At 47.4% G+C, this 20,189-nt stretch overlaps 1 protein-coding gene across 3 annotated transcripts in view; it reads left to right on the top strand.

The window, feature by feature from the left end:
- ARHGAP45 (Rho GTPase activating protein 45) overlaps positions 1 to 20,185 on the top strand; it is a 160,934-nt gene extending 140,749 nt beyond the window's left edge. For all 3 annotated transcript variants that reach the window (XM_040323967.1, XM_040323958.1, XM_040323976.1), the window contains 8 exons: positions 707 to 784; positions 4,035 to 4,204; positions 5,898 to 6,086; positions 6,184 to 6,321; positions 6,406 to 6,629; positions 8,489 to 8,708; positions 9,020 to 9,116; positions 19,333 to 20,185. In XM_040323967.1, coding sequence (XP_040179901.1) covers positions 707 to 784; positions 4,035 to 4,204; positions 5,898 to 6,086; positions 6,184 to 6,321; positions 6,406 to 6,629; positions 8,489 to 8,708; positions 9,020 to 9,116; positions 19,333 to 19,679 — 1,463 coding nt within the window. In that variant the 3' untranslated portion in view covers positions 19,680 to 20,185. The remainder of the gene's footprint in view (positions 1 to 706; positions 785 to 4,034; positions 4,205 to 5,897; positions 6,087 to 6,183; positions 6,322 to 6,405; positions 6,630 to 8,488; positions 8,709 to 9,019; positions 9,117 to 19,332) is intronic.
- Positions 20,186 to 20,189: the final 4 nt, after the last annotated feature.

Below are 20,189 nucleotides of genomic sequence, written 5' to 3'. Positions count from 1 at the left end.
AAGAACAGAATAGAATGGAATAGGAAAGAAAAAAGGAATATAATTAAATATATTATAACCATCTTCTGAAACCTGAATAGAATTAAAAAAACAATAGAATAGAAATAATATAACCATATTCCAAAATTCTAATTTTAATAGAATAGAAAGTAACACAATAGAATAAATATAACCATGTCCCTATTCTAATCTATTCTATTCAAATGTATTCTATTTGAATTTTGGGAAATGGTTATATATATTCTTTCCATTCTATTCTATTCTGTTTTTTTTATTCTATTATTTTCTTATGTATTCGAATTAAAGTTTATTCTATTTGAATTTCAGAAGATGGTTATATTCTTTCTATGTTATTTTTTCTAGTTATTTCGGATTTGTTTTAATTTTGAACGAAACAAACAGCCAGCACATGTCTACACACTTCCTTACCTTTCAGAATAATGAGATTGGTGCCTGAGCAAGCTATTGCCAGGCCGAGGCACTGAAGCAAGAGGGCAGCAACCAGATCTAACCCTCTGCAAGCACAGACTCTCAAGCAATTTTATGAATAAAATGTAATTTGGCTTTAGTAGTGAGCCAGTGAAGTAGCTGGGGCTCTGACAGTAGATGGCTATGTCTTTTACTTTGCCTGCCATCTTTACTTTAATAAATAAAGCACATGTAAATCTACATTTCTAAAATGTTAACTTTTTATATCGCCCAACAGATTTCCCAGAAAAGCTAATACAGCCTCCTACCCCCACTGAAGACACTGAAAGTAAAAGACTGACATCACTAGAACAAGGTAGATATGGTTTATATATATGGTATATACACTGATCAGCCATAACGTTCGGATCATTGACCGGTAAAATGGATAACCTTGATTATCTTGTTATAATGGCATCTATCTACGTAAGCCTAGGTTCACATTTGTAGGAACCAGCACCATTACAGCCAATACACCCCCAGATCTGTTCACAGATCGCAGTGCGATCAGTAGCGGTTTTTTTTTTTTTTCGGTATCGTCGGGTCAAGAATGGATTACCTCGCTGGAGTTTTTTTTTTTTTTTTTTAATAGTATTTTTAAAGGTACTTGTACCAAGCTGGCTCTTGTTTTTTTTCCACCCTTTTTTTTGTGAAATGGTAGGGATACAATGGATCTGGGGGTCCCCTTGATAAAGGGGTCTTCCAGATTTCGATAAGCCCCCCATCCGCAGACCCCCACAACCACCGGGCAAGGGTTGTGGGGATGAGGCCCTTGTTCCCATCAACATGGGGACAGGATGCTTTGGGGGTGACTCTGAAGCATCCCCCCCATGTTGAGGGCATGTGGCCTGGTATGGTCCAGGAGTGGGGGTGCTCTCTCATTCCCCCCTCTTTTCCTGCAGCCTGCCAGGATGCATGCTCGGATAAGTGTCTGGTATGGATCTTGAGGGTGGCCCCTACGCCATTTAAAAAAAAATGGCGCAGAGTTCCCCTTAATATCCATACAGACCTGAAGGGCCTAGTATGGAATTTGGTTTTAAATTACTTTTTTTAATTTTGCTGCAGGGACTGTTCTAAACACGGGAAAAAATGCGCCACTTTACAGGCATACTATAGACACCCCCCAGGTATGAAATTTAAAGCGGAGGTTCATCCAAATAACATTTATATAAGACCAAATTCTTTATACTACCAGCATGTAGGCCGATACGTATTCTTCTACCTATTATTTGTAAAAAATCGCAATAAGCGTTTATCGATTGGTTTGCGCAAAATTTATAGCGTTTACAAATAGATAGTTTTATTGCATTTTTATTAAAAAAAAAAAATTTACTACTAATGGCGGCGATCAGCGATTTTTTTTTTCCGTGACTGCGACATTATGGCGGACACATCGGAAAATTTTGACACATTTTTTGACACATTTTTGGGACCATTGTCATTTTCACAGCAAAAAATGCTATAAAAATGTATTATTAACTGTGAAAATTACAATTGCAGTGTGGGCCCCACTAAGGGGCGCTGTAGGGGTTATGTGTGACCTCATATGTTTTTCTAACTGTAGGGGGGCGGGGCTGGACGTGTGATGTCATTGATCGTGTTTCCCTATATCAGGGAACACACGATCAATGAAGCTGCCACTGTGAAGAACGGGGAAGCTGTATGTCAATTTGGAGCAGCGGCAGCCGCTTCATCCTAATTGACATAATTTAGGTTGCCTGCATAGTGATGCATGGAACACCTGTGAATCCCTGCCTAGGCAAATATGGCCCTCGCATGGGTGTACGCTTAGCTATGCCCATGTAAATGAGACCTCAATGAAATTCTGTCTCATATTCAAAGATAAAGCTGTTGCAGGAAAACTTGTCAGAAGTGATTCATGCTGATAGCAGAGGAAGGATAAATGATATTGATGAGTGGGGTTTAAAAAGGTACAGGCTCCTTTGGAACAGAAAAGGTACAGGCTTCATGTCTGCTGTTCTGAGCATTCAGTAAGTCAGCCGCTGCTAAAGCTTCAAGGGTGCATTCACACTTGCAAATGCCCCAAAGGGGCGATTAGATGCATTAAAGTGGATGTAAACCTGAAATTTTTTTTTTTTTTTTTTTTGGTGTCACAATGTACAGTATAACATTTCCTATCATCTGTGCCCAGTCTTGCCACACAAAGTTAATCCAGCTCTGAGCAATCCTCTTTTATTGTTCAGTGAAATAAAACGGACTTGCAGAGAAAAACCTTAGTCCATTCTGCCCCCTTGCTGGAATGACAGGTTATTTACATATCTCATGCACTAGCCTGGAGACAGGCATTATTTTTTAATTCCCACCCCCACTCCTTTTCTGAAGTCATGTGGTTACTTTTGACTGGATGTTAGTAATCATAGCAGAATTTAGTGTAAGTAATACATAGGAAAAAATGCATGTTGACAAGGGGAGTGTAGAGGAGGGCGGGGAGTCTACTGACATCACAACTCTACCCACAGAGCTCCAGACAACAGATCCACCCACAGAATCTGCAGTTTTTCAGTTCTTATAACAGACAGAGGGGAGACATTTGACAGGTAAGGATACATGCAGGAGGCATCTATATCCTTATAGATCAGCACTATGGCAGTAGTTTAAAAAGGATGAGAGTGGGTTTACATCCACTTTAAGCTGCACAAGGCAGCCCTATTGAAAGCAATGGGAGGCTGCCAACTCCCGCAGCTAATCATGCCCATTCACATGTATATGCTCATGCAGTAACCAGCGCTGGACACAGACTGCCTGCATCTAGGGCTGATCACTTGCAATGTGGATTGGCTCTTACTCAAAATGAAACATGGTTGCAAATCATTACTTCAAAGGTGTATACAGGTATAAAAAGCATTTTTTTTTATTAAGGCTTGCACCTTGTACAGTATAGGATTTCATGTCATCTGTGCCCAGTCTGGTCACGAAGAGTTAATCCAACTCTGAGCAGTCTTCTCATCTTTTTTTTTTCAGTGAGATAAAAATGGACAGAGAAATAGGAGTCCATTCCTCCTCCTTGCTGTGAGTGACAGGTGATTTACATATCTCATGCAGGAGCCTGAGAGAGACAGTTTGTGTAACTCAGATCCCCTCCTCCTTTCTTCTCCAGCTCTCCCAGGATTGGCTGCTCCACACCTCAGCATGATTGGGCATGCTGAAGTCATGTGGTGACCTTTCTGGGTTTTGACTGGATGTTGGTGATCATAGCAAGAAGTTCAGTGTAAGAAATACACAGGAGAAATTGCATGTTGACAAGGAGTGTAGGGGTGGGCGGGGAGTCTACTGACATCATGACTCCACCCACAGAGCTCTGGACAACAGACCCAACCACAGAATCTGCAGTTTTTTGGGTCTCATAACAGACAGAGGGGAGACATTTGACAGGTGAGGATACATGCAGGAGGCATGTATATCCTTCTATGACAGTATATTAGAAAGGATGAGAGTGGGTTTATATCCACTTTAATGAAGTTTGTAGCCAATAGGCCAAAATATTGAAACAATATAAATAACTATAATAATTTTGCTTCTTTCTGCTTTCTTTTGTTTTAATAAAGGCATTAATGGGATCCCTACTGCTTTGGAAGTGCCCGTGCACACTGGGCCATTTCGTAATGTTGGCTTATCTCGGGCTGCTCGAACACACAAGCTGCGCAAGTTGCGGGCGCCAAGCAAATGTCGGGAGTGTAACAGTTATGTGTACTTCCAGGGAGCAGAGTGCGAGGAGGTGAGCTTAGGATTAACACTTCAAATATGTCTATTTAAAATCTCCAGTCCCCTGGAGCCTCTGCTTTAAGACCCGAGGAATTGAACACAGCCGATGGCTAGGTTCTCACAGCTCCCCGAGCAGAGAGCTGCTGACTGTCAATCACAGCTCTCTGCTCCTCCACACTCACTGGAGCGCTGAGCTGTGGAGGGACGGGGAGTGGCCGTCTCAGGCTCTTAGCATCTCACTGAGAGCCTGAGACTGGTGTCGGTCCAGACTCCTATTGTCGGGTTGACACTGTGCCCGTGACCCATAACAGAAGCCCAGCCAATCGAGCTTTGGCTGGCCTCCTCTTTTTAAGGCAGGAAGGGAATATCTGTGAGCTTTACAGGGCTTATTGTACAGTACAGAATAGTGTGTATTTCTAATTTTACAGGTAACAAACACCATTGGAATATACAGTTGTTGACTGTTCTAGACATGTTAAACTAGGCATGGGCGTAGCATAAGGGGTTGTAGGGGTCACAATCGCAACCCCGCCTCTAGCTCCAGGGGGCCCCAGCAGCCCCCTGTCATATTTTCATATCCTCCACAAAGTCCAGCTCCAATCTGCCCTAGGGCCCCACTGGCCATTGGGGCCCAGTACTGGGCTTCTACTTTCCCTTCCACAGCCCTCCAATCTCTGGCTGGGGAGAAGCTGCAGGCTCCAGATTTTGTGTCACATGGCTTTGCACCCCCCTCCCCCTGACCACCCCCTCTGCCCAGCTGCTGAGCTCCTTTCTCATTACAGCACTGTAGACGGTTCGTCCTCTGTCAGTTAGCCATGATCTGCACAGGGTATATCTGCCTACTGCAACTACACTGCCCTTCTGACCAGAGAATTTCACAGGTCAGAAGGGCCTGTGAAGACTGACAGACTGTGTGTAAAGGAATGCCAAGTGACCTGCCAAGAGTCCCTGTCCTCTGATTCTCCAGCGGCGATCCCTGTCCTTTGATTCTCCAGCGGCGATCCCTGTCCTTTGATTCTCCAGCGGTAATCCCTGTCCTCTGATGTAAATAGGAACTCTGGGAACACAAAACTCTTAGGCCACTTTCAGTATATAGGCGTGCGGTGGATGTATCTGCACGCACTGTGGAAGTGGTGGGTGGTAATGGGGGGGCCCAGGTCAACTTTTGCATTGGGGCCCACAAGCTTCAAGCTACGCCTCTGAAACTAGGCCTAACTTTGTGACTTTTGTTTTTGCCGATTAAAATTCAGAATGACTTATAAGATGGCATTACATATTATAGTTGCTACATAGGGCAATACCAACTAATCATGCTGTTCTCAATATAATATTCCTGTTTACTCTTTGTATGGGATAAAACCCTTTACCTTACCCATGCTTGCCAATGTACAGATCATTCTGTTGTTGCCTGAGTACTCCGGATGTTGGCATCTGTGTCACCCAGTGGACCTTTCATATTTGACAAGTAAATGTATGGGTTTCTAAAAGCTGGCCTGCAGGGCAGATCTGCAAGTTTATGCTCTTCTTTAATGTTAGGATGAAGCCAAGTTTTAAGTTTCTTTGTAAACTCCATGTTTGAGTGGTTTGAGATTTGAGTGCAACTCATGACATCTTATATATTTTCATATAAACTTCTAAATTGTACTTACTGTAGAACATATCTATTCTGCTATGTGCTCTTCATTTTCTTGTTTCTATTTCCTTAGTGCTCCCTTGCTTGTCACAAGAAATGTCTGGAAACTCTGGCTATCCAGTGTGGACACAAGAAATTGCAGGGTCGGCTTCTTCTGTTTGGCAGAAATTTCTCAGAGGCAGCACAAAGGTCTCCAGATGGAGTGCCTTTTCTCATCCACAAGTGTGTCTCTGAGATAGAAACACGTGCGCTAACCATGAAGGTGACACCTGTGTTTGTTTTATGTTCTGCACGCTATAACTAATTGTTGGTTTTAGTTGAATTTTTGTAGTGCTTATCCTGCTGTTCTTGTTCTGCAGGGTATATACCGAGTGAATGGCGTAAAGACACGTGTGGAGAAGCTGTGCCAAGCTTTTGAAAATGGCAAGGAGCTAGTTGAACTTTCTCAGGCATCCCCTCATGATTTGAGTAATGTTCTTAAACTTTATCTCCGACAGGTAAGATACAGCACATATGTCAGGGTGGCCATGTGCACCTCATTATTTCTTATAAGTAACACTTAGCATTTTACGCTTATTTAGCTACCTGAGCCTCTAATGCCATTCCGGCTGTACAATGGCTTTATGGGTCTTGCAAAGGAAAGCCTACGAGGCTCCGAGACAGGTAAGCCATCCCGGCTGGAGAACAAAGGACCAGATACCGAACCAGAGGTACAAGCCATGGTGGAAAAACTTAAGGGGCTGCTTATGGAGTTGCCTCATGAAAACAAAGTCACGCTGGAGTATTTGATAAAGCATTTGTGCAGGTATGTTGGCTGTTGGGGACCAGTGATGGTTATGCATGAACTCTTTTAGTCATAAAGACCAAATGACGACTGCTGTTAATCTACACATGAACCAAAATAGACACTTCCTTGTGATGATGGCGCACTTGTCTCTAAGGGTACTTTTACACTGGGGCGGTGCCGGCGTTAGCAGTAAAACGTCGCTAGTTTTAGCGGCACTTTACCTCTGTTATATCGGTGCTTTCAACCTCCGCTAGCAGCTGAAGAAAGGGTTAAAAGTGCCCGTGTTGTGGCGCTCCCGAATCGCATTGCAGGCGCTTCAGCATTCGTTTCAATGGGCAGGGAATTTTTTGAGCGGTTTTTACACTGATGTGTGAGCATAGGGCAGCCCATCCAGCCTGGCAGTGCTCGGGGAGGGGCCGCTCCTCTTCCTTACACGAGGGTTCTAGTGCTGATGTGCAGGAATGAATTCCTCACACTGGGAGTCCTGGATCCCGCATTGTCTCCACCAACTCCAGTTGGAATGCCTCCCCCTCCCATCTCTATCTCGGGCTGCACAGAGAGAGAACCGAGGTGAGTCACAGTGTTCAGTGTGCTGTGTGGTTGGCATCCCCAGCATCCCTCTACACGTGCTCTGGGCTGCCCCTGCTCTAGATGTTTTATGGCATGATAGATTGCATAGGATACACAGCCCCTGTCCATTCCTGCGCCTCAGTAGTCCATCTAGTTTTAGCAGTGCTTTACTGTCATTTTAGAGGTACATTTAACCCCCACTAGCGGCCAAATAAAGGGTTCAAAGGTGCCAGTGCCAAAGCGCTTTACAGGCACTGCCCATTGATTTCAATGGGCAGGGGCGATTTAGGAGCGGTGTATACACTGCTCCTAAAGTGCCTCAAAGAAGCTACTTGCAGGAATTTTTTTGATGTCCTGCCAGCGCACCGCCCCTGTTGTGAAAGCACTTGGGCTCTCACACTGGGATTGCAGATGAGGCTTTTTTCAGGTGCTGTTTTAGTGCTAAAGCACCTGAAAAATGCCTCCAGTGTGAAAGGGGTCTAATGGACCATCTCCTGTACTATGTCTGCAGCCTCTGATCATCTCCTGTACTATGTCTGCAGCCTCTGATCATCTCCTGTACTATGTCTGCAGCCTCTGATCATCTCCTGTACTATGTCTGCAGCCTCTGACCATTTCCTGTATTATGTCTGCAGTCTCTGACCATCTCCTGTACTATGTCTTCAGTCTCTGACCGTCTTCTGTACCACATCTGCAGTTTCTGACCGTCTCCTGTACCATGTCTGCAGTCTCTGACCGTCTCCTGTATCATGTCTGTAGTATGTCTGGGGACTCTTTCTAACAGAAGCCCTCTCTGTGTCCCTCAGAGAGGCCCCCTCCAGGTCCCAATAAAGTACTCTGCTTCTCTTCCTGTTTATTGTTAAGAGATCCTGTAAGGATCCCAGGTTAATAAAGTCATTGCCATAGAAACATTTGTAAAGGGGAGGGGTTAATAAAATGCCCACGTGGTGTGCCAGAAATACTTCTGCACCCAGGCACCTGTGACCCTAGGATCGGCCCTGGGTGCTCTGCACGGGCAAAGCACAGGTTTTCTTTATAGTAACCCTGTAATGTAAGAAGTGTGCGGGATGCCATTACTGGCCTACTTCTAAAAATGCTAGTTGCCTGGCTGGCATTCCTTTTGACATCATAGATACGGAACAAGCAAACTGTTGACAGAATTTCTTAAATCTATACTTTTTTGAGACTCGGCGCTAAAACAGTCATGGAATTAGTATTTTAAAGGAGAGTTCAGCAATAGCAGCCTCTATTACTGTATTCTAAACATTTCACTTTTAATACCAACATATGATAATTTTCCCATGTAGAGTTTCAGAGATTGAACATCAGAACAAGATGAGCCCAAGCAACATAGGTATCGTTTTCGGGCCTGCATTGATGCGACCACGCCCCACAGATGCAACTGTATCTCTATCATCTCTTGTGGATTATCCTCATCAAGCACGAATTATTGAGGCACTCATTGTCTTCTATGACGAAATCTTTGAGGAGCCACCCTTAGACCTAGACAGGGTGTCAAACAGTGATGTAAGTAATATAATATATTTACCTTCAGGCTGGGTTCACACTATTGCGAATAGGATGTAGTTTTCCCCGCATCCAATATGCAAAAGCAGGAGATTTTGACCAGCTCTCTAGTTCACATATTGCCCCAGCAGGTCCGGTGCGTTTTGGTCTGTTTCAGGTCCGAATTCAGCCCAAAATTTGGACTGAAATCGGTCCTGAAACTGTGAACCAGGACACACTGGAACCCTGCCGTGAGACGGATGCAGCGATGGTATGAACCCAGCCATAATCAAATATTTCAGAACTGTTGTCTTAACACATGCTCTTTGTAGGAAACATCATCACAAGGAGTTGTCCCCAGGCTTCAAGTCACTACTGAAGAAGAAGAGACCAGTGTGACCAAGGAGTACCGAAGTGCAACATTCAGAGGTGAGCTAAGGCACACATGGAAACAATTATAGAGAGTGCTTTACAGTGTCTGGATATGGTGGTCATAAGCTGGATCTTGCCATCAATCAAAATTTCTTAGAGATACAGTGGATATAAAAAGTCTACACACCCATTAAAATGTCAGGTTTCTGTGATGTAAAAAAAAACAAAAACGACAAAGATAAATGATTTCAGAACTTTTTCCAACTGTGACCTATAAACTGTAAAACTCAGTTGAACAACAAACTGAAATCTTTTAGGTGGAGGGAAGTAAAAATAAACAAAAATAATATGTTTGCATAAGTGTGCACACCCTTAACCACTTAAAGCGGAGTTCCACCTATTTAAAAGTCAGCAGCTCCATAAAGTGTAGTTGCTGACTTTAATAATCGTACACACTTGTCTGTCCTACGGTTCTCCTCCCCCTCCTCTCTGCAGGGATGACATTGTAACTGTGGGAGCACGGCTGTAGCTTTACAGCAGGGCACACACTGCGCAGGCACGAGTCGCACTACGTGCTGTGAATGGCCGGGCAATCTGCAGGGAGGGGGGGGGGGGGTGAAGGTGAACTTCCTTCTGTCGCCACGGAGCCCCGGGAGGAAGTGGGAGCTGGAGGCTTCTAAAAAGAGGTTTTCCACTCCCCCACCAAAAAAACTGAATGCCAAATGTGGCATGTCAGGGAGTCACCATCACTTAAAGTGGAAGTTCCATTTTTGGGTGGAACTCCGCTTTAAAGGGTTTGTGAGCCCATTTGTCAAAGTCTATGCCAGCCCCTCTATTAGAGGCTGGCATACCACACTGTGTAAAGCATTTAAAAAAACGAGCAGTGTAAATAACATTTTTCAGCTGTCTTTAGGCCAGTCATGTGACCGCTTTCCAGCTCCGATGGATTGCTTCTGTGGAAGGGGACGTGATCTCCCTCTGACAACAGTTGGGGAGATCACGTGGCCACTCTGCTCCACCTACAGAAGCCCTGTCTCGTAGCTGTAAAGTGGCCGCGGGTCACATGACCGGCCTGAAGACAGCTGAAAAACTATTTACACTGCTCGTTTTTTTTACATGCTTCACACAGTTTGATATGCCAGCCTCTAAAGAGGGTCTGGCAATGACGATTCAAATCCCAAGGGGGAAGACCATGACAAACCCCCCCCTGCACAAAGGTACCCACCAGAGAATGGGCCGCTGGAATAACACAGCCAGGGCTGAAATATGTCCCTTAATGGTGCTTAAGGCAAGTTTCTGATCCACTCCACGCTGTAAAAACAGCAGGACCCTGGAAACCGAATACGTCCGTGGACGCCACCCCATCTCTTCGCACAAAGAGATGTAGGCCTTCCAGGTGTGATGGTAGATCTTTCTGGGAGAACACTTCCGTGTCCTCAGCATGATTGAGATGACTGAGTCGGAAAGACCTCGGTTCCTCCATACCTGACTTTCAATAGCCATGACGTTAAAGTCAGCGACTGTAAAGCAGGATGAAGTATGGGACCTTGAGACAGAAGGTCCTCCCTCATTGGCAGCCGCCAGGGTGCAAAAGGGAACATTTTCACTCTGCGATGGAGTGTCTTGCGGGCCTTTGGCAGAATGTTAAACTACGGTTTTGCAGTGGTTTCCTTTTTGCCTGGTCTCTGCTAGGGATGAGCTCGATGTTCGCAGGAAATTTGAGCGTTGCGGGAACACCCCATAATGCACTGCGAGATTGTCTTCCTCCTCCCCTTTTTGGCCATGGCCGCTTGCTCAGACAAGGGCCTGGTATGGATTTTTAAGGGGGACCCCCACGCCATATATTTTTTACATGGATATTCCCCTTACATCCATACCAGACCTGAAGGGCTTGGCATGGACTGCATGCTGTGTTTTTTTTTTTTTTTTTTAAATCATCTATATTATAGGGAGCCAACAATACATTACAGCTGCAAACCGTTTTAAATATTTTTTTTTTCCTTTGACACAGTAAAACACATGAGAAAGATGCACCACTTTACAGGCAGACTAAGAGGACCCCCCAGGCATGATATTTAAAATGAATATTTCACTTTAAACATTTTTAAAATCACTGCTCCTGGAAAATAAAACTGTTTTAAAAACCAGGGGTGTTCGGTTCATCCCTAGTCTCTACAATAGCTTCATGTGAGGTATTCTCCCGTTTGCTACTCACAAAGTAGGGTTTGGAATATAGGGTAAGCATGTTCCAGAAGGAGAACACAAACTTGGGTGTAGACAGTCTTGTAGTGATTTTTTTTTTATTTTGTTTGTGGTGAAAGGGCTTGGAGGCTCAGAGTACCATTTTATAAGGGCTGTAGGCATCAGCAAAATGTACATGTCACACCTAGTCATCCACCTGAAACTAGTCTGAGTGGTTGAGATTTTACTACCAAATTTAAAAGTTTACATAGTTGCAAATACAAAAATAGCCAGGTAATTGTACAGTAACTGCCAGAAGCATACAGGTTGAGCCGGTCCTGCTAGACTCTATATAAAATTCCAAGATTTGCCTATCCCAAGGGACTCTTTTATAGGGATCGCCCACAAACCTGAGCCCATATAGCTGACCACTTGCACCAAGGCGAGTGCCCCTACATGATTCAGTACCTGAAGCAGCATTACAGGACATCCCCCCCCCCCCCCCCCCCCCCCCCCCCCCCACAGCATGGTGTCTGGCAACAGCTCCCAAGGTTGCACTGATCCGGATGCATTGCTTTTATTTGTGGTATTAGAAGGCAGTGAGGAGTTGACTGAAGAATTTAAAGATGAAATAAAGAAAAAAGGATTTTTGTACTCACCGTAAAATCCATTTCTCTGAGTTCATAGACGGACACAGCCTTCATTGACCTTAGGGTTATGCTTCTTCCTACCAGGAGATTTAGGCAGAATTCTACAGCACTTAAGGTGTTAAAAACTTTCCTTCATGCCGCTTCTCCCAGGGGGCGTGGCTCCCCCAGGCATAACCCACACCCTGCTCTAGCAGCTTCAATTCGTAACAAGCAGTACAAACCAAGGAGGGGTGGTTGCTGTGTCCGTCTATGAACTCAGAGACATGGATTTTACGGTGAGTACAAAAATCCTTTTTTTCTCTTTCGTTCATAGACGGACACAGCCTTCATTGACCTTAGGGACGTGTCAAAAAATTTGAGGGGTGGGAAAATTAACACAGCAAAAACATGTTACACCCCAAACAAAACCGGAGTTACTCAACGGAGGAACTCCAACCTTAAACTGCCGCCTGTAACACCTGCGGCCGAAGGAGGCATCAGAAGATGCACTCACATCCACCTTGTAAGACTTAGAAAAAGTGTGGAACGACGACCAGGTCACTGCCATACACCCCTGTAACACAGAGGCATGATGCCAGAAAGCCCAAGAGGCCCCAATCGCCCTGGTCAAATGCGCCATAACCTAAAAGGGAGGCGCCTGCCCCTTCAGGGCATAGGCCTGCAGCACAATCCGTCGGATCCACCCTGGGAAAAAAGGTGGCCGACGAGACTACCAGGCCCCCTGGTAGAACGAACCAGCCAGCGACACGAACAGTGAGACCGACTTACGTAGCAGATAAGTACATTCGTAGGGCCCGAATCACATCCAGAGGATGTAAAGTGGCCACCTCCCTCCATTTCGGCCAAGGACATAAGGATGGAAGAACAATGTCCACACCAACGTGAAAAGCCGAAACGACCTTGGGGAGAAAAGACGGCTGCGCCGCAGCACCACCTCATCCTTATGGATGACCAAGTAGGGAGCCTTGCAAGACAAGGCCGCCAGTTCAGACAAACACTCGTCTGATCGAGGCAATTGCTACCAGAAAAAATCACAGTGTAAATGCCCACGACGAGCCGTGACAACGCAGCCCTTCCTGGGCTGGAACCCAGAGTCAAATGCATGAAGGGCAGGTACTCCAGCACTGAGCTAAACCTGCTCCCTTCTCGTGACGGTCAACAAAAAAACTCCCGAATGTCCACAAAGGGAGCATCCAGAAGAACCAAAAGGACTAAATACAAGTCCCATGGGGGTAGTTGAGGGGCCATATGCCAGACCCCCAGAACAGACATACGCACCAAGGAGTGCGACGCCAAAGCTCATTGAAAGTAACAGCCAGAGCAGAAAACTGACTCCCAACTGTACGTAAGCCGAGAGCCTGATCCACTCCCTGCTGTAAAAAAAACAGCAGAATCCTGGACACCACGTACGTACGAGGGTGCCATTTCATCTCCTCACCAGAGATGCAGGCCCTCCACGTATGATGTAAATCCTACTTGAGGTAGACTACCGTGCCGGCAGCACGGTAGAGACCACCGAGCCCAATAGGCCTCGGGCCTTCAGCCCCAGGCTCTCAACAGCCACGTCGCTAAGCCAGTGGCAGAAAAAAACAGGGTGGAAGATCGGACCCTGTAACAGAAGATCAACCCCCAGGGGAAAATGCTAGGGGTGTCAGCCACCAGACGCACCAGGTCCGCGTACCAGGAGCGACGCGGGCAATCTGGATTGATAAAATACCCTCAGCTTCCACTCTGCGCAGCAGGCGAGGAAGAAGCTACTGAGGAGGGACAGTGTAAAGCAGGCAAGTGACCCCCCAAGGAGCCACTGACGCGTCAGCCCACGGGTCCGGTGACCTGGCCAAAAACATGGCACCTTCCGGTTGAGGCGGGACACTAGAAGGTCCACGCCTGGAGTGCCCCACTGTCGGCACAGATACTGAAAACCCCTACGGGTGGAAAGACCACTCTCCGTGGTCTAGCACAGTCCGACTTAGGAGTCGGCTCGCCAATTCCGTACTCCCGGAATGCACACGGCCGATAGAGCCGGAACGGACCCTTCGGCCCACCGAAGGATGTGTGCGACCCTCGTCGCTGCAACAGAACTCCGTGTGCCTCCCTGATGGCCGACGTACGCCACAGCGTTGACGGACAGGGTCCCGAATGGTCGGCCCTGTAGATCCAGGGACCACCAGGCAAGGCAAAGCTTGATTCAGAAGAACGATTGGTAGGTGGGTCGCCACCTGAGTCCGGTGCCCCAAAAACCCCTCCCCAACCGGAGAGGCTGGCATCCGTCGCGACCACTGTCCAGTGGCTTGGTCAAAACGACTTCCCGGCCCGAAGCACCGGAAACGTCAGCCACCACACCAGGGACTAGTCGACTCATCCAAACCTGGTAATCCAGAGATGACGGACGCTAGTCCCCACGTGACAACAGGTCCCCCTGTAGCACCCTGGCGTGGAATTGGGCATACGGAACTGCCTCAAAAGAGGCCACCGTCAGATCCAGAACCCTCAAGCAGAATCGCAGAGATGACCACTACTAGGTCGACAACTGCTGCCCAGCAGATTGCAGAGTCTCAAATTTTTCCGTTAGGAGAAAAAAAAAACTCCCGCCCCGGCGGAATCCAGGACTAGTCCCAGAGACAGGACCTACACTGACTTCTGGACAAAAACAGAAGCCAGCCAAACTCCTGGAGAGTCTGACACGTGATCGACACGTGTCACAGCCGGGCCAGTATCAGGACGAGCACCCCGGTGAAAACCCATGGTGTCAACACCAAGTCGAGCGGGAGGGCCACAAAAAGAAAATTGGTCCACCCTGACCGCAAAGCCCAGAATCCCTGGTGCTTAGAGCATATGGGAACATGCAGGTACGCGTTCATGACATCCAAGGGCGCCAGAAAAATCCCCATCCTGAAATTTTGTATTTTACAAAAAACAAACGAGGGCCCTGAGGCCCAGGATTGGACGGACCCCGTCCACCATGGGGACTACAAACAGATCGGAGTATTACCCCTGAGACCGTTCCATCGAGGGAACTGGCACCATCACTCCACCGATCAGAAGATCCTGGACAGAGCCAACCGGAGGAAGCCAGAGGATGGAGGGAAAAAATCTGTTAGGTAGCCAAGAGAGAAAATCTATCTTGCACCGCGAGAAAACAACTTCGCAAAGGCAACGGTAGGAAAGAAGAGGCCTCAACCGAGCCGCAAAGTCACAAAGCCAGCCCCCCACCCGACACGGGTGGGGGCAGACCTACATGCGGAGGCAGTACTGTCCGCAGGCCCGTGGTGCCAGGCACATCACAGCCCCGCAGCGGGGGCCTTAGCACCCTGCAGACATACCCACCCTGTTGGAGCGCACGAACCGCTCGGGAGAGGAGGGCACTCGCCGACGGCGAGGCTCCTTGCCCTTCCTAGCAGAGGAAGCAGCGTGCTCTCACCACCCGTGGCATCCCTAGGGGTGTCAACCCGGGAGGCCCAAAAAGCCGCCCACCCTTAAAGGGGTGAGTCCACCAAGGACCCTTTGAGGATCGGTCCGAAGACCAGCATGTAAGCCACACGAGGCGGCGCAAACACCCCCACACAGGCGGAGGCCCTGGAAAGCAACGGAAGCGCATCCAGGACTGACTCACAGACGAACTACAGACCCCAAACCAAACGTTCAGCTAGGTCCTTACAGGGCTCAGCAGCATCTTGTGCCCCCAGCTCCTGCAGCAGGAGCTACGCCCCTCTAGTCCGAGTCTGACACCAGAGACCGAGTCAAGACCGGTCTCAGCGGGGTCCCCACGGGCAACGTGACAGCTTTGCTCCATCCGGACACTGGAGGGTCTACAGGAGGAGAGACCCACCTACTTACAAAGGGGTCGCAAAGCATTCAGGGACTGCAAAAAATATATATAATACTGCGGTGTAACATAAAAAGTCCAAATAAGGAACACAGTTGCAGTGCGCTGCGGTTTGCGGAACCCAAAAGGGACCGGTACATCTGGTACCTCCGCCAAAACCACAAACCGTCTAGTTACTGAGCTTTAAGCTCTAACCGCAGAAAATAAGAGCTCCAATAAATTCCTTGGTCGCGTGGGTTTTTAGCCCGCATCCACTGAAACCACAGAACCAGAGCCAGACGCAATAGCCGGGCATGGTCTAATATCAGCGGCATCCCCCGAAGCAGGCTCAGGGAGGGGGCGCTTTTTTACCCCCCAACCAGGCACTAGCTGCTTCAGAAACAACACTCCCTCAACAGAAGTAGAAGGGGGAGGGGCATCAAGGGTTAACTCAGGCCTCAGTGGGGAGGATAGTACCTAGTACAGGCTCCAGGGCATCCCACCACCGAGTTACCCAAACTGCAAAGCAGAGAACCACCCACGGTCACCTCCCGGCTGTTCTAGCTCTATTCTGAGCATGAGGGCCCCCAGGGAACTCACCACCCCGCCTGGTGCATCGCGCTGAGAGGAGCCTGATGATGTGCTGAGAAGCCGGCTGCGCTGCCGAGTCCCCACGGAGAGATTCGCGGTCTCTCCGAGTGCTAAAACGGCCACATGAAAATGAAAGATGGCCACCGTAATGCAAAAAAACGCAGAGGACCACAAGAAAATGGCCGCCGAGATACACAAGGCGCGACTACGGCAAAATGGCAGCCGTGGCGCACTTTTTTTATTTTTTTAAAACAGACACAGCCAGCAGCACAGTAAAACAGCACACAAGTCCCGCAGAGAACACTACAGCCCCCTGCAGTGAACATACACAGCCCCAGCTAACACACAGGCCCCGGTGATAATAAAGAGACCCCAGAAAAAAAAAAACTCACAGCCGCCACCCAAAAGGGAAGGAAGGAGAGGAATAAGGGAGAGAGGAAAGCAGGGCGAACCCTCAGTCGACCTCCCCAGGGAAAATTCCAGCCAGACCACTTACCCGAGTAAGGGGTCACTACTTACCTGTCCTGCGACTAGCGGCTGAAGGTATCCCAGACAGAACCAACATCCGCTAAACGGCATGGCTGACAGCCAGACACACTGTGACAAGGCCATAAAAGACCGGTCATATGTGTGCCCTAGAACCAAAGTTCCCCCGGCCGCCCCTGGAGCAACGGGGCCTGTCGTGGACGTCCCAAAGCTGAGCTAAGGGCCGGCACACGCTCGAAGGCCGAACCTGGGGGGACTACAAGGGCCGAGGACCCAGTCGGCTGTTGATAGAAGAATCGCAGGATTCAAGAAAAACTCCAGAGTCCAGGACTCCAGAGAGAGCCTGACTCTGTCGGTTAGGCAGAAAACAAACTGAAGCTGCTAGAGCAGGGTGTGGGTTATGCCTGGGGGAGCCATGCCCCCTGGGAGGAGCGGCATGAAGGAAAGTTAACACCTTAAGTGCTGTAGAATTCTGCCTAAATCTCCTGGTAGGAAGAAGCATAACCCTAAGGTCAATGAAGGCTGTGTCCGTCTATGAACGAAAGAGAAATAACAGTGATTAATTTAAGAGAGATTTCTAAGTGAAGAGGAAGTGGTCCATCGCTATATGACACTAGCTAACAAACAGGAGGGCAGTGTCATAAGGGGGGGGGGGATGTATGTACCCAGAGGGCATCTTCAAAAGCTTTGCCAGTATCCAAGCACCTAAGGGGTGGCCTATAACCCAGGGTCTATGAATACTTTTCCCATGTCCTATACTGTACACTTAAAATAAAAACCCTATGCACAACTTGGATTTGGACAAGGGCTTTCTGATACAGCTACAATGCCAGAAAAATGGTCATAAATGCTTTACTTCAGGGATCAAAATTTCAAGTCTTGAGCCACTAGCCAGGCCTTACGAGTTACTCGCCACCAGTTGCCCCACCCAACCTCTCCCCTGCCCCACCCCTAAACACGCTCTTGTAAATTATCTCATGAAATTACACTGTTAAGTGTTTAAAGAAAAATTAAGTTCCAAAAATAAATAACAACTTTAATAATATTAGCATAAAGCATATCAGTGCCCATCAAATGCAGCTTTATGGGGCCCATGAATGCAGCCTCACTATGCCCATCATTGCTGCCCCACTGTGTCCATGAACACAGCCTTACTGACCATTAATGCAGCCTCTCCGTGCCTGTGAACGCAGCCACACTGTGACCCATTAATGCAGCTTTACTGTGCCTGATCAATACAGACTCTTTTTTTGGGGTATGGAGGAGGTGTGAGGTGGGTAGTTGTTACTTTTCTACACAGAGATCGCTCTAGTCTTAATGGATACCCCGGACTCTGCCCCCTTCTGTTTATACAGACTTGCCTGGATGGATCGCTCCCCTCCCTCTCTCCCCGCTTCGCTTGTCTTGTGTATTCACACACAGTGGGGATGTCCCTCTGTGTGGCACGGAGCTGCATGGGTCTGTGTTCGGCGCGTGGTGCAACAAGGTCCCACCCCCCTAGACGGCTCATTTCTTAGGCGTAACACTGATACTATCACACAAGTCGTCTAGGGGGGCGGGTTACACCGAGCGCCGAACACAGACCCATGCAGCTCCGTGCCTCACTGCGGGACATCCCCACTGTGTGTGTGTGAATACACAAGACAAGCAAAGCAGGGGGAGAGAGAGGGAAGCGCTGCAACCTCAACTAAAAGTGGCGCCTCTGAGTCCTCCAGCTGACAGTTTCCTGGCTGATCGCTTCAGCCAGGAAACGGTCAGCCTGGTCCACCCCTGCTCCTCTCGCCCTGCATTAAATTCCACTCGCAAATTGCGAGCAGACGAGTGGAATTTTTGAGGGCTGCTTTACTTAATCTCCCCTGATGAGTGTAAAATCAAGGATACGTTGACATACCAAAGTCAGTACCATAAGTGTTTTTGCAATGTTGCTCATTCACTACCAAGATCATGCATTGCGCCTGTATAGGACACACCAAGGGAGCATTTTTCTTTCCTTAAAGCATAAATGGCTTCCCTTGCAAGGGTTAATTGCTTATTTTTGTCTACGAGAGAGATTAAGAGAGCTAGATATATCTATATATACACACACACACACTTGAGCCTCCCTGCAGCTCTTGCACACTCTAGCAATTTTGAATCCTGATGTCATGTCTACTCTGGACATGAATATGCCAGGAACAGTCCACCGCTGGATCTTTGGGAGCGCCGTGTGCCATTGGCACAGAGGATCAGGCGAGTGCAAGGCTCTTTTTCCCCTGGACAAAATGGGCACTTTTGTTTTGTTGGAAACCTGCACTAAAGAAAAAGACAAGACTGCCATTGCTTCTGGCTTTTATATAATGCTAGTTTCCCTGGCTATTACTGAATGTTAAACTTCAGTACCTTACAAGTTGTTGACGCCAAATCAGAATTAAAGGCCAAGAGTTGCGACTTCCCTCTGACTTCCCGTTCAGCCTACTTGTGTGCCAGATAGACAAGCATGTTGCACTTGCAGAAGGACAGCAATGGCAGCCTACATTTTATCAGTGCAGATTTTAATTAATGACCTTTATTTTTGTTTCAGAGTCAGTTGGATCTGTGGATTCAGACACTGAATCAGATGGTGGCGAAGACTTGCCCAGGCAATGGGAAACCATGGCCGCATGTGGTCAGCTTTCAAAAGAAGCCATTGAAACTGGCACAGATGACATCCCCTACATTGGAACCGATGTACAGTCTGAATCAGAAGAAGAAAATTCTAAAAGTCAAGATCTAGCAGGAAGCAACACAAATCAGTCCAACAATGTGCGATTAACCACTCAACTTATGAGGAGCCCCTTGCATTGCCAGCGTACACTTCCTGTTATCCGTTTGTTACAAGGAAGATCTGCAATCAGGTCTTCATCTGGCCGCTATCCTCAGTTTGTATAGGGCACTGAAACCTCCCATGTGCGTTTTACAATCCAGTTACCTAAATTAGCTACAGGTTTTTTTGGACGCAGCCTTTTCACCTCTACCGGTATTCTAGTTCCAGGAAAGTGGCCTAGTGAATTAGAATTAAATTCACGGTCACAGAAAATGTACGCAGCTTAAGTCAAGGACTAACAACATTGTTTGCAACAGAACTCCCTTAAAGTCTAAACAGCCATGCTATTTTAACATTGGATAGAATGGAGAAGGGATAAAGCCTTTCGGCTCGAGTTGGGCTTGATGCATAAAAGGGAACTTTTCTTTAAAACGCAGCTTTCAGCTATGTGTGTACAGAATCCACATGAACCTGTAACCTCACCATAAATGGTACAAGAGAACATTCATCAGCTCTGCATCAGTGGTCATGCAGAGACTTTTAAGAGATTGTGCATATAATTATAAAAGCTTGTGTGTCTGATACGTGTATTGGCTTGAAATAAAGGGTCACTTTTTTTAATAAAAAAAAACAAA

Source organism: Rana temporaria, chromosome 1, assembly GCF_905171775.1.
Source record: "Rana temporaria chromosome 1, aRanTem1.1, whole genome shotgun sequence".
Lineage (NCBI taxonomy): Eukaryota > Metazoa > Chordata > Amphibia > Anura > Ranidae > Rana > Rana temporaria.
This window is presented reverse-complemented; position numbering and strand designations above follow the sequence as displayed.